Source organism: Tamandua tetradactyla, chromosome 16 (assembly GCF_023851605.1).
Source record: "Tamandua tetradactyla isolate mTamTet1 chromosome 16, mTamTet1.pri, whole genome shotgun sequence".
Lineage (NCBI taxonomy): Eukaryota > Metazoa > Chordata > Mammalia > Pilosa > Myrmecophagidae > Tamandua > Tamandua tetradactyla.
The window spans coordinates 15,582,542-15,594,725 of record NC_135342.1 but is presented as its reverse complement, the minus strand read 5'-3'; the positions used below and the strand labels follow the sequence as shown (position 1 = coordinate 15,594,725).

At 49.3% G+C, this 12,184-nt stretch overlaps 1 protein-coding gene and 1 long non-coding RNA gene across 9 annotated transcripts in view; one reads left to right on the top strand and one right to left on the bottom strand.

The window, feature by feature from the left end:
* ERCC1 (ERCC excision repair 1, endonuclease non-catalytic subunit) overlaps nt 1-12,184 on the bottom strand; it is a 13,082-nt gene extending 898 nt beyond the window's left edge. The window contains exons 1-7 of one of the 8 annotated variants that reach the window (XM_077131435.1): nt 12,081-12,184; nt 11,476-11,587; nt 10,306-10,542; nt 4,794-4,897; nt 4,260-4,359; nt 3,192-3,268; nt 1,126-1,225 (exon numbers count right to left, since the gene is read on the bottom strand). In XM_077131435.1, coding sequence (XP_076987550.1) covers nt 1,126-1,225; nt 3,192-3,268; nt 4,260-4,359; nt 4,794-4,897; nt 10,306-10,542; nt 11,476-11,580 — 723 coding nt within the window. In that variant the 5' untranslated portion in view covers nt 11,581-11,587; nt 12,081-12,184. Of the gene's footprint in view, nt 1-1,125; nt 1,226-3,191; nt 3,269-4,259; nt 4,360-4,793; nt 4,898-10,305; nt 10,543-10,808; nt 10,919-11,258; nt 11,388-11,475; nt 11,603-11,870; nt 11,923-12,011 lie in introns of those variants that run through there. The other 7 variants (XM_077131440.1, XM_077131436.1, XM_077131438.1 and 4 more) reach the window with 7 other exon arrangements.
* Nucleotides 11,410-12,107, top strand: LOC143658970 (uncharacterized). The gene is made up of 2 exons (XR_013163384.1): nt 11,410-11,507; nt 11,980-12,107. It is a non-coding gene; the product is annotated as an uncharacterized LOC143658970 (long non-coding RNA).

The window sequence follows — 12,184 nt, the reverse complement described above, 5'->3', positions numbered from 1 at the left end:
CTCAGAGTGATCCCCAACTAGAAAATAAATGGCATTTATGTGAGGGAGCTGGAGCAGGGGAAGGCTGTAGGCTCTGGAGTTGGACCTGACTTCCCCAGCGCTCCCTCCCTGTGAGACACAAGGCAAGGGAATGACCTCTGGGGCCTCTGTTTTCTGGAAATGGGGCCCCACCTCAAGGGCAGCCGTGGCCATCCACTGAGATGCAGCTAAGAACACTGCCCAGCTCATACCCAGGTTCTGTCTGACTGTGGACAACCCTTCTTCACCTTCAGGAGAGGAGGGTGAGAGAACCTCCCCCATGGGGGCGGCTGTCTCCTTGGTTGTTGAGCTGATGGGCTTAGCACAAAGTAAGAGCTTCAGACTCGGGAGCTGTAGATAAGCCCTTGTGGCTCCAGCCTATCTTGTCTCAGAAGCCCCAGGAAAGACAAAGTGCAGTGTCCCTCACTATTACCCAATCACTGAAGTCAGGTTCACTCAGCAAACACTCCCCAAGCACCTACTGAGTGCTGGGGACCTGGTGGTGACCGAGATGGCCCTGGCCCTGCCCTCTCAGGGCTCCCAGTCCAGCTTGGGAGACAGACCTGTCCCTGGCAGTGGTGACCCAGAGTGGGCAGAGCTGTGGGAGTGGTCACCTGATCAGCCAGGGAATCAAGGAAGACTTCCTGAAAGAGGGAGCACTAGAGCTGAGAGCAAATGCTTAGAGGAGCAAACGAGGGCTGGAAGGACAGTGGTGTTGGGGCTGCCAGGGTGAGACAGGACAAGATGGGAGGCTAGGCTTAACCCAAGAGCACTGGGGAGCCATGGAAGGGCAGGGTCAGATTTGTGCTTAGAGAGACGTCTGGCTGGGATGGGATTGGAGGGGGTGAAGCTGCGGGGGGTGGGGGAGGAACCCAGGCTAGAGACGCCCAGAGGATGAATGGACAGGACTTGAGATCAAAACGAGCCTCCCGGACAGGCCACAGTGGCTCAGAAGGCAGAGTTCTTGCCTGCCATACTGGAGACCCGGGTTTGATTCCCGGTGCCTGCCCATGAAAAAAAAAAAACAACTGAAGCCTCCCACCCAGGAGCTGGGGGAGACACAAGCAGGGACGGGAGACACCCGGGAGAGCAGTGGAGCAGCCTCACCCGAGAGACGAAGTCCTGTTCCAGCTTCTCCATCAGGAGGTCTGCAGGCTTTTGCTCATATGCCTTGTAGGTCTCCAGGTACCGCCCGGCCTCTTCGGGGCTGGAAGGAGAGGGCACTTGGGTTAGCCAGGATGGGGGTGAGGTGTCATGGTTTAAACTACTTTTATTATGGTAGTAATAATAGCCGGCACTCTGAAAGTTCCAAGCTCTTATGTCTAGAAAAATGAAAGCCCTCTGGCGGTACCCCCTGCCAAACCTATCCCTTATGTACACATCTTTTTTGGCTAAGGGTCAGAGCTTGAGAACCTGGCCTGCTGGGTTTATCTGGGTAACCCCGGGCAAGGGATTCTACCTCTCTGGCCTCAGTTTCCTCATGTGTAAAATGGGGCAAAGGCTATAACATTCAGGGTGTTAAATGAGTCAACCTTTGGGAAATGCTCAAGACCCTATGTGGCACTTAGAAGCTTTATTTTTTTTTTAAGTCAGCTATTCTGGAAGAGAATTTGGTAGAATATTTAGCCTGAGTTCGAGAGGGAGGAAAACCAAAAACACTGTTTTTCCAAGAGCAAGAAAATAACTGGGTGAAGCTTCATAGTCAACTTCCCATTATCAAGAAACATGGAGCTTTTAAAGGTTTGTTTGGTTTTTTTTGCAAGGGCAGGCCCAGGAAACGAACCCAGGTCTCTGGCATGGCAGGTGAGAACTCTGCCTGCTGAGCCACCGTGGCCTGCTCTAAAGGTTTTGAATATAATACATCTTTAAAAAGAAAAGCAGCATGCACTAACTGCTGAATCTTTTATAAGATATCTGTTCATAAACACATCTCATTATTTTATATATATAAATGAAAACATGGTACTGTTTGGTTCCACCGTTTGCCCACTGCATCACACATTAGCCAACCCTGTATATAATCCATCTGGATATTTTTGCCAAATTAACAGTAAAAAATGTCACCTCGTGTTGTTTAAATCTACTTTTCTCCTGATAACTTAAATGCTTGGTAATTTTTTTCATGTGTCTTTGGCAACCTGCATTTTCTGTGACCTGCCTGTTAGAAACAACACCTTTTTTTAATATGGGAACTCTATTTTCTGCATGATTTTTCTGTAAATCGACAAGTTCTCTAATTAAAAAAAAAATGTTTTAAGGAATCTTAGGGGTGCATGGGTAGTTAAGTGGTAGAATGCTCACCTACCATGCAGAGACCTGGGTTTGATTCCCAGTCCACATACTACAAAAAACAAACAAAAAAAAAACATTCAACAAATGGTACTGTGATAACGGGTAATTCACATGGAAAAGAATGAAATGTGACCTCCATCGCAAAGCATACAAAAAACAAACAAAAAAGAATCTTAGACAAAAAAAAAAAAAAAATTGAGTTGTCTTTTTCCTTTTGACTTGCAGATAAAAATAAATTAGGGATCTTAACTCTTTCTTATATATATAGGAAGTTTTGTTTTTTTTTTTAGTTCAGCACTTGTCTTTTACCTTTATTTACAGTATCTCTTACATCTATCTAAGTTTTTAAATTTTAATTTTCTCAAGTCAGTCAAATGTTTCCCTTTTCCTTCAGCATTTTGTATCTCGCTTTGGAATCCTTTTCCTGCCCCTGGGGGAATAAAAATTAAACAAAAAATATGCTCCTATAACGTTTCTTGTACTACTTTCATTAGAGTTTTGCCTTTTTATGTTTAAAGGATTTACTTTTGTATGTCCCATGACAGAGGGATAGATTGTTTTTCTAAATGGAGAGCCAATCTAAATGGCCTTTAGAAACCTAGACAGGGAATTAAATACTCAGCCAGCTTTATGACTAACTCGTAAGTGCCCTGGTACAGTCCTGGGGCTTTGATCTGCAACCCCTGCTTTGGTGCCTACAGCCCTACCAGAAAAATATTAAGGTCCCCATTTTACAGATGAGGAAACTGAGGCACAGAGGGAGGCAGCACCTGGACCAGGCTCAACCAGGGAGTTCATGGAAGGGAATGGTGATGATGGAATCCGGCTGGAGCCTGAGATAGGATGGGGTGGGATGGGAAGGGAGGTCCCCACTAGCTTACCTCCAGGCTAACACCAGGGTGCAGTCGGCCAGGATACACATCTTGGCCAGCTCCTTGAGAGCCTGCTGAGGATCTTTCTGGGGGAAGAAGAAAATCTGAATTAGAAATCTGGGAGAGGGCAAGGAAGTAAGGGCTTCTCACTCAACCCCCATTCTCTGAGTGCCTACTGGGGCTATGCTGGAGACACAACAATGATCAAGACAGCCCCAGCCCTAGGGCTTATAGTCAGGTGGGGTAGATGGACCCAGCCCCAGACAGGGAGGACCCAAAGTGGGCAGGGATGGGACTGGGAATCAGGGGACCGGGGAAAGCCAGCATGAAGCAGTCAGGGAACGCTTCCTGGAGTAGGGGGCATCTGAGCTGGGACCTGAATGAGGACAGAAGCAGTGAGCGGGGCAAAGGAGAGCAGAAAAGGGAATTCTAGACATAAGGAACAGCATGTGCAAAGGATGGAAGGGGAAAAGGGGCTTGAGGAATTGCAGTTCATGCAAAAGGGGAAGAAAGGAAATGAGAGGTGAGAGCTTAGAAGTTTAAGAGACCAGCCTGGAGGGTTGGGTGGGTCAGGTCACACAGGGCCATGGTGGGGAGGGGAGCTTTCTCCTGAGAGCACTGGGGAGCCATGGAACAGTTTTGAGCAGGGAGGGATGGTGTCAGTTTGACGCTTTAGGAAGCTCCCCGGGGCAGATGCAGGGACAGGAATGATAGAGGCTAAAAGTTATAGACCAGGAAGGAGGCTGGGGCAGGAGAGAATGGGGGCCTGGATGGGGACCGCAGCTGTGGGGAAGGACGAAGAGACAGATTCAAGGGATATTTAGGGGGTGGAGAGATGCGGCTACTTGAAAGGGGTGTGGGAAAGGAAGAGAGGGATCATTTTACCCTCCCATCTCCTCACCCACACAGGTCAGCCTGAGATGTGAAAAAAATGGTTTTCCCTGAGGTTCTAACTCGCATTTCTCCTTGGAGAGAACTAGATGGAAAGCCACGCAGTCCACTCTGCTCCCACCAAGCCCAACACTTCCATTTCACAGATGGGAACAGTGAGGCCGGCGGGGACCGACCCCTGCTTACCACGTCCACCTGGACGAGCAGGACCCGCAGGGTGAAGCTCTTTCCCAGGCTCTGCAGCCGCTCATGGATGTAGTCTGGGTGGAGGTTGTGGTAGCGGAGGCTGGGGGGGGCAGGGCAGGGAGCTAAGGGGAGGCCGGAACGGCCCTTCTCTACTCCCACTTTGCTGGGAGCCAAGGGTCAGAGGCTCAGGTGACTGGCCCACGGTCACCCTCCCCGGAAGTGGCACAGCGGGGATCTGAACCCGGGGCCGCCCAGCTCTGGTGGGAGCCCTGGGTGCTTCACTGCCCTGGCCCCCAGCCCCCTCCCTCCCTCAGATCTAGGAGTCCAGGCCCCCAGCCCCTGCTGCCATGGGCACCCTGAGCCAAGGCCCCCCTCCTCCCACACGGGCCCGCAGCCAGGCTCAGGGCTGTCCGGGCCAGGCGGGCTCCCAGCAAATGGCCCAGAACATGGAGCACGGTCCTCCCAGACTCCCCCAGGCCTCGTGGGGTGCCCTCGCGAGAGGGTGGGCAGCCCCCACACTCCCCCAGCGCTCACCTGAGGAAAAGGGCACAGGTGCCCTGGCCCAGCACGTAGTCAGGGAGCACGTCACCAAATTCCCAGGGCACGTTGCGCACAAACTTCAGCACAGGGTTTCCCTTCTGGGGAAGGGACAGGAGGGCAGGTCACCAATGACACCAGGGTCCCTGTCCCCTGTCTCTTCGTCACGCTCCCCCCTCTCCACCCTGGGCCTGAGGCTTCCGGAGCTTCTGGCCTCCTCTCCCTACCCGCCTCCTCCTCAGCCTGGAATGTCCTGTTTCTAAGGCTGCCTGTCTCCCTCCCCTGCAGCCTCAGGGTTTTCCTAAAGCACCCCCAGGTGTGCATCCAGCAGCCCCTCTCCCCAGTCTGAGTGTCCTGTGGTCCATTTCCCCCCAGATGTCCCCCTGGGTGCCTCATACTCACTGTATCCAAAATGACCCCACAATTGTCCCCCACACCTGCTCCTCTACCCTCTCCATCTCACTCCTTGCCTGGACCTGGGGGACCAGGTCTCCTGCACACCTCCTTCTCCCCCTGCTCCCACAGGGGGTACTTCTATCTCCTAAGCAGCCCTCCTCCACCGCAAGCAACCCCCAATCTCCCTTCTCACAGTCAGAGGAATCTTCCCAAAGCACAAACCTGCCCCCTACCCCTGCTCTAATCCCTGCCATGGCTCCCAGTGTCCTCAGGAGGAAGGTCCAAGGACCCCCTAGAATCTGGGGCCTGCTCAGCAGGCGCCTCCCTCCCAACTCCCCCTCACATTCAACCCTGAACTTTAACCCTGGAGCCCAGCATTGAGAATCTTTGAGCAACTCAAGTTCTCGTCTAATCAGTGAATATTTACCGAGCACCTACTGGGTGTGTAAGAGCTGGGGAAACAGTAGTGACCAAATGGAAAATCCCTTCCTCCAACAGGAGCACAGACATTAGATCAAACAATGTTAACAAGGAATGCGTAATTACCAACGAGGGGGTAGCACCTGCTCTTGGAGGGTTGGGGTAGTCAGAGGAGCTGAGCCAGGAAGGGTCTATGGGGTCCAAAGTCCCACCATGCAGCCCTGGGCCAGGTGACCTGAGGCACCCAGCGGCATGGACGGTCTCTGAACAAGGGAAGGGTGGGACCTGTTTTGTTTTGTTTTTTTAATATTTTTATTGAGAAATCTTCACACACGAACATTCCATACGTGGTGTATAATCAGTGGCTCACAATATCATCACCTGGTTGTGTATGCATCACCATGACTATTTTTTCAAACATTTGCATCACTCCAAATAAATAAATAAATAAATAAATAAGAGACCTGGTTTTAATCCACTAGGATGGCGACAATCAAAAAGATGGAAAATAACAAGTGCTGGGGGGTGGGGGAGATGGGGAGATATGGAGATTGGAACCCTTGTAGCCTGCAGGTGGGAATGTCAAATGGAGCAGATGCCAAGGAAAACAGCCCGGCAGCTCCTCGAATGGTGAAACCTATTTACCACGTGGCCCCACAATTCCCCTCCTATGTATATTCCCACGAGAAATGAAAAAGACGTCTACACAAAACCTGTCTGTGAACATTCATAATAACCAAAAAATGGAAACAATCCAAATGTCTGTCAGCTGATGAATGAATAAATAAAATGTGGCATACCCGTACCAGGGAATATTCTTCAGCCTAAAAAGAATGAAGTACTGCTACATATTATAACATGGATGAACCTGAACACAGGATGCTAAATGAAAGAAACCAGGAACAAAAGGCCATTTATTGATTCCATTTATTTGAGATGTCCAGAGTAGCTAAATCTATTTATAGAGAAAGTAGATTCCTGGTTGCCAAGGGCTGGGGTGGGGGTGGGAGGTTAGAGGTGATGGCTAAAGGGTGTCAACATTTTGGGGGTGATGAAAAGGTACCAAAATTGACAGTGGTGATGACTGCACAACTTTGTGAATACACTAAAAACCACTGAATTGTACACTTTAGAAGGGTGAATTGTATGGTATGTGAATTATACCTCAATAAAGCTGTCATTACAAAGGCAGACAAAGATTCATCTGTAACAGACAGATTAGAGGGGAAAGACTGATGGCCAGGAGACCATGGCTGGGGCTGGGGCAGGGCCAGGAGGGAGGAGGCTTCTGGAACAGGGAAGGGAAGATGGAAGAATGCATGTGGGAAAGAGGAGAAGGAGAGGGGATGGGGCTTGGGGACTGACTGGACACGGGTTGAGGAAGGAGGCAGATTAAAGCTGAACTAGTATGTGTGTGGGGAGGGGGTGATCCCATCAGGTTGGTCGCCTGGATTCCTGGGGCCCTTGTCACCAAGGCCCTTATTCTGTGGGCCGAGGAACAGTATTACATACCCATTTTACAGATAGAGTAGCTGAGGTCCCACAGGTGAAGTCTGGTCCCAGGTGAGTAAAATGGCTGAAACAGAGTTCCAGACCAAGTCTACAGAGCCCATGCCCCTAACCAGGAAGCCAGGACACAAGTATTCTCTCCACCCTCCAATTAGGGCCAATGGAGTGGTGGGTTTCTAGAAGGGGCCCCACAGGGGAATACACATGACCTTCTGTTGTCTTCAGCCCTGGGCAGTTCACTAGACACAAACTTTACAACTAGGAACTCCCTTGGGGGTTCATGAAGCTGCCCCAAATACAGACAGCTGCATGACAGGCACCCCCCCGTGATGGTTTGAAATGATGTATGGACCCTAGAAAAGCCATGTTTTAATCCTAATCCCATTTTGTAAAGGCAGGCGTTTCTTCTAATCCCTATTCAGCACTGTGTGTTTGAAACTGTAATTAGATCATCTCCCTGGAGATGTGATTTAATCAAGAGTGGTTGTTAAACTGGATTAGGTAGAAGCATGTCTCCACCCATTTGGGTGGGTCCTGATTAGTTTTGGAAGTCCTATAAAAGAGGAAACATTTTGGAGAATGAGAGTTTCTGAGAGAGCAGAGCAGAACAACATAGCCATGGAAGCAGAGTCTACCAGCCAGTGACCTTTGAAGATGAAGAAGGAAAATGTCTCCCAGGGAGCTTCATGAAACAGGAAACCAGGAGAAGAAGCTAGCAGATGATGCTGTGTTTGCCATGTGCCCTTCCAGATGAGAGAGGAACCCTGACCGTGTTCACCATGTGCCTTTCCAGGTGAGAGGGAAACTCTGTGCTCGCCATGTGCCCTTCCACTTGAGAGAAAAACCCTGAACTTCACTGGCCTTCTTGAACCAAGGTATCTTTCCCTGGATGCCTTAGATCGGACATTTCTATAGACTTGTTTTAATTGGGACATTTTCTCAGCCTTGGAACTGTAAACTAGTATCTGATTAAATTCCTCTTTTTAAGACAGCCTACACAATGGGTGACAATATTTGGAAATGACATATCAGATAAAGGTCCAGTATCCAGAGTTTATAAAGAGATTGTTCAACTCAACAACAAAAAGACAGCCAATCCAATTACAAAATGGGAAAAAGACTTGAACAGACACCTCTTGGAAGAGGAAATACAAATGGCCAAAAGGCACATGAAGAGATGCTCAATGTCCCTGGCCATTAGAGAAATGCAAATCAAAACCACAATGAGATATCATCTCACACCCACCAGAATGGCCATTATCAACAAAACAGAAAATGACAAGTGCTGGAGAGGATGTGGAGAAAGAGGCATACTTATTCACTGTTGGTGGGAACGTCAAATGGTGCAACCGCCGTGGGAGGCAGTTTGGCGGTTCCTCAAAAAGCTGAATATAGAATTGCCATATGACCCAGCAATACCCAGAGGACACAAGGGCAAAGACACAAATGGACATTTGCACACCAATGTTTATAGCAGCATTATTTACAATTGCAAAGAGATGGAAACAGCCAAAATGTCCATCAACAGATGAGTGGCTAAACAAACTGATATATACATACGATGGAATATTAAGCAGCTTTAAGACAGAATAAACTTATGAAGTATGTAACAACACTGATGGACCTTGAGAACATTATGCTGAGTGAGACCAGCCAAAAACTAAAGGACAAATACTGTATGGTCTCACTGATATGAACTGACATTAGTGAATAAACTTGGAATATTTTGTTGGTAACGGAGACCATCAGGAGATAGAAACAGGGTAAGATATTGCGTAATTGGAGCTGAAGGGATACAGACTGTGCAAAAGGACTGGATACAAAAACTCAGAAATAGACAGCACAATACTACCTAACTGTAATACAATTATGTTAAAACACTGAATGAAGCTGCATTTGAGAATTATAGAGAGAGGAGGGCTGGGGACATAAATGAAATCAGAAAGAAAGATAGATGTTAAAGATTGAGATGGTATAATCTAGGAATGCCTAGAGTGTATAATAATAGTGACTAAATGTACAATGTACAAATTTTAAAAATGTTTTTGCATGAGGAAGAACAAAGGAATGTCATTATTGCAGGGTACTGAAAATAGATGGTAATTAATATTTTAAAATGTCACCTTCTGTGTGAGACTAAAGCAAAAAATGTTTATTTGTTACAAAATTTATATTTTGACTAGTGCATTTCCTAATATAACTTATGTAGATAGTTTGATTGAACACCATAAGTACTTGGAATCTCAGGTAGGACATGAGATTTTGTTGGTTTGTCCAGAGTGATGCCCCGATGAATACCAGAGTGATTCGATCAGTGAGTGAAAAAGCATTTGCAAAGCCCCCTTTGGGGAATGGTGAGAACGGAGAGAAATTCAACTTCCCCAAGTTGAATTCTTGATATTCTCACAAGCAGTGTGGACAACCAAAGCTATAGGCTGAGCCCCCAGTCTTGGGGTTTGTTCATATGAAACTTAACCCCACAAAGGATAGGTCAAGTCTACTTAAAATTTAGGCCTAAGAGTCACCCCCAAGAGAGCCTCTTTTGTTGCTCAGATGTGGGCCCTCTCTCCAGCCAACAGTCTTACCACCCTACCCCTCTCTACGTGGGACATGACTCCCAGGGGTGTGGACCTTCCTGGCAACGTGGGACAGAGATCCTGGAATGAACTGAGACTCAGCATCAAGGGATTGAGAAAAACCCTAGAATGAGCTGAGACTTAGCATCAAAGGATTGAGAAAACCTTCTCCACCAAAAGGGGGAAGAGGGAAATGAGACAAAGTGTCAATGGCTGAGAGATTCCAAACAGAGTCAAGAGGTTATCCTGGAGGTTATTTTTATGCATCAAGTAGATATCATCTTGTTATTCAAGATGTAATAGAGAGGCTGGAGGGAACTGCCTGAAAATGTAGAGCTGTGTTCTAGTAGCCATGTTTCTTGAGGATGATTGAATAATGATACAGCTGTCACAGTGTTACTGTGTGATTGTGAAAACCTTATGTCTGATGCTCCTTTTATCTACCTTGTTAACAAAGGTGTAGAACATATGGAATAAAAATAAATAATAGGGGGAACAAATGCTAAAATAAATTTAGTTTGAAATGCTAAAAAAAAAATTCCTCCTTTTAAAAGCTATTCTGTTTCTGGTATATAGCATTCTGGCAGCTAGCAAACTAGAATACCCACCTTCTCCACCCCCCTCCTCACCTGTCGGGGGCTTACGATGATGCTGTTAGATTTTGCCCCGGCTTTTGGGGCCTGGTTGGGGGGCCCTCCTGCCGGGGGTTCAAGCCCCATGGGGCATGCAGCTCCAGCCCCTCCTGGAGGCTTCGTGATGGCATATTCAGCATAGGTTTGAGGGACCACCTGGGCAGAGGTCTCCTCAGTGGGAAGGCTCAGTGTGGATTTGAACAAAGGCTTGGCCTGTGGGAAGAAATGGGGGTAGTAGGGGACCAGAAGGGAGCATATGAGCCCCCAGGGACTCCCTCACCCCTATCCTGGGTCAGCTCACCCTCTGTTCCCCATATGCAGCAGGAAGGATCCCATTAGAACTAAGTCAGCTTACATCCCTCCTCTACTCAGAGCCTTCCATGGCTCCCACCTCAGCAAAAGCCAAAGCCCTTGCCATGATCCACAGAGGGCTAGAAAACCTGTCCCTGCCCCCTTGCCTCAGCGATCTTACCACCTACCACATCTTCCACTTCAGACCCACTGGCCCTCTTGCTGTTCTCAAACTTTTTAAGCATGATCCCACCTCAGGGTCTTTGCACTGGCTGTTCTCTGTCCCCCTAGCTGTTTGCATGGCTCATTCCCTCACCTCTTTCCTATCTCTACCAAATGTCCACTCCTCAGACAACCCCTTCCTTGGCCTTCCTATATAAGGTAGCCCCTCTGCTCCATCACACTCAATCTCCTTAGCCCGTTTTGTTTTTCTTCATTGCATTTAGATGGATGCCAATCCTCGGCTCCTGTTGAATATTTTCCAAAAGATGCCAGAAATACAAATTTTTTTTCTTGAATTGCAAAACCTTCCAATTCTTAAATGTCAGCAAGGAATCCTCATCTTAAAAAAAAAACCACCACCACCTAGCCGGCCACGTAGAACACAACCCCAGACTTCCTGGGAGTCAGTTCACCACCTCTGTCTTGTCTAGCCCTTTCTTGGAACCACTCTGCCATATCCCAAATGGCGAAACAGAGGAGACCTGCAGAGGGCAAAGGACTGTTTTCCCAACGCGACCCAGGCCCGTCATCTCCCAACCCTCACTGTGACCTCACGGGCCTCTTCCTGTCCCCTGGCTTCCCAATGAGCCATCCCACCCCCACACTCCCGGCGGTCCCATCTTCTGGTCCTACCCCAACAGGAGGAACCTCAACCTCGTCCAGCGGTATGATGAATTTTTTCCTTTTGGGCGGCTCTGCGGGCTGCGGCACCCCCTCCCGGTCCTTCCCAGGGTCCATCTGGGGGCTGAGAAGGAAGACGCTGAAGCAGGAGCAAGTGGGACATCGGCGTCTGCATTCCCATCCGCCAGGAAGAGCCCCCACTCATAGAAGCAGCCCCCCCCCAAAAAAATCCCAGGGTTCCACAGCGTCAAGTCCCAAACACCCGGCGCCCCAGGTTCTATAAAGCTCCGCCCCGCCCCCCTCGAGCTTCCACCTTGTTCGCCCCGCCCCTCAAAGCCCCCCACGTTCTATTCGCCCCGCCCTCAAGGACCCTACGTTCCACCCGCCCCGCCCCTCAAAACCCCCACATTCTATTCGGCTTCCATTCTCCGGGACCCCACACTCCGCTCGCCCCGCCCCCACGTTTCCCTCCCGGGACCCCCTCCCCACGCTCCGCCTTGTCCGTCCCTCAAGCAGTGCTATGATTGGCTTCCGCGGCCGCCAGTCACCTTCCCCGGCGACTCCTCCTCGCGCCCCACTAGCCCCAGCCTCGCTGTCTCAGCACCGCCAGGACTCACCTCCTCGCCGCCCGGCCCCGAGGCAAAGACTGGAGGGGTATCGAGACGTCTCACCGCCCGCGCGGCCAGCCCGGCCCTGGCGTCACCGCACTTCCGGCCTCTCT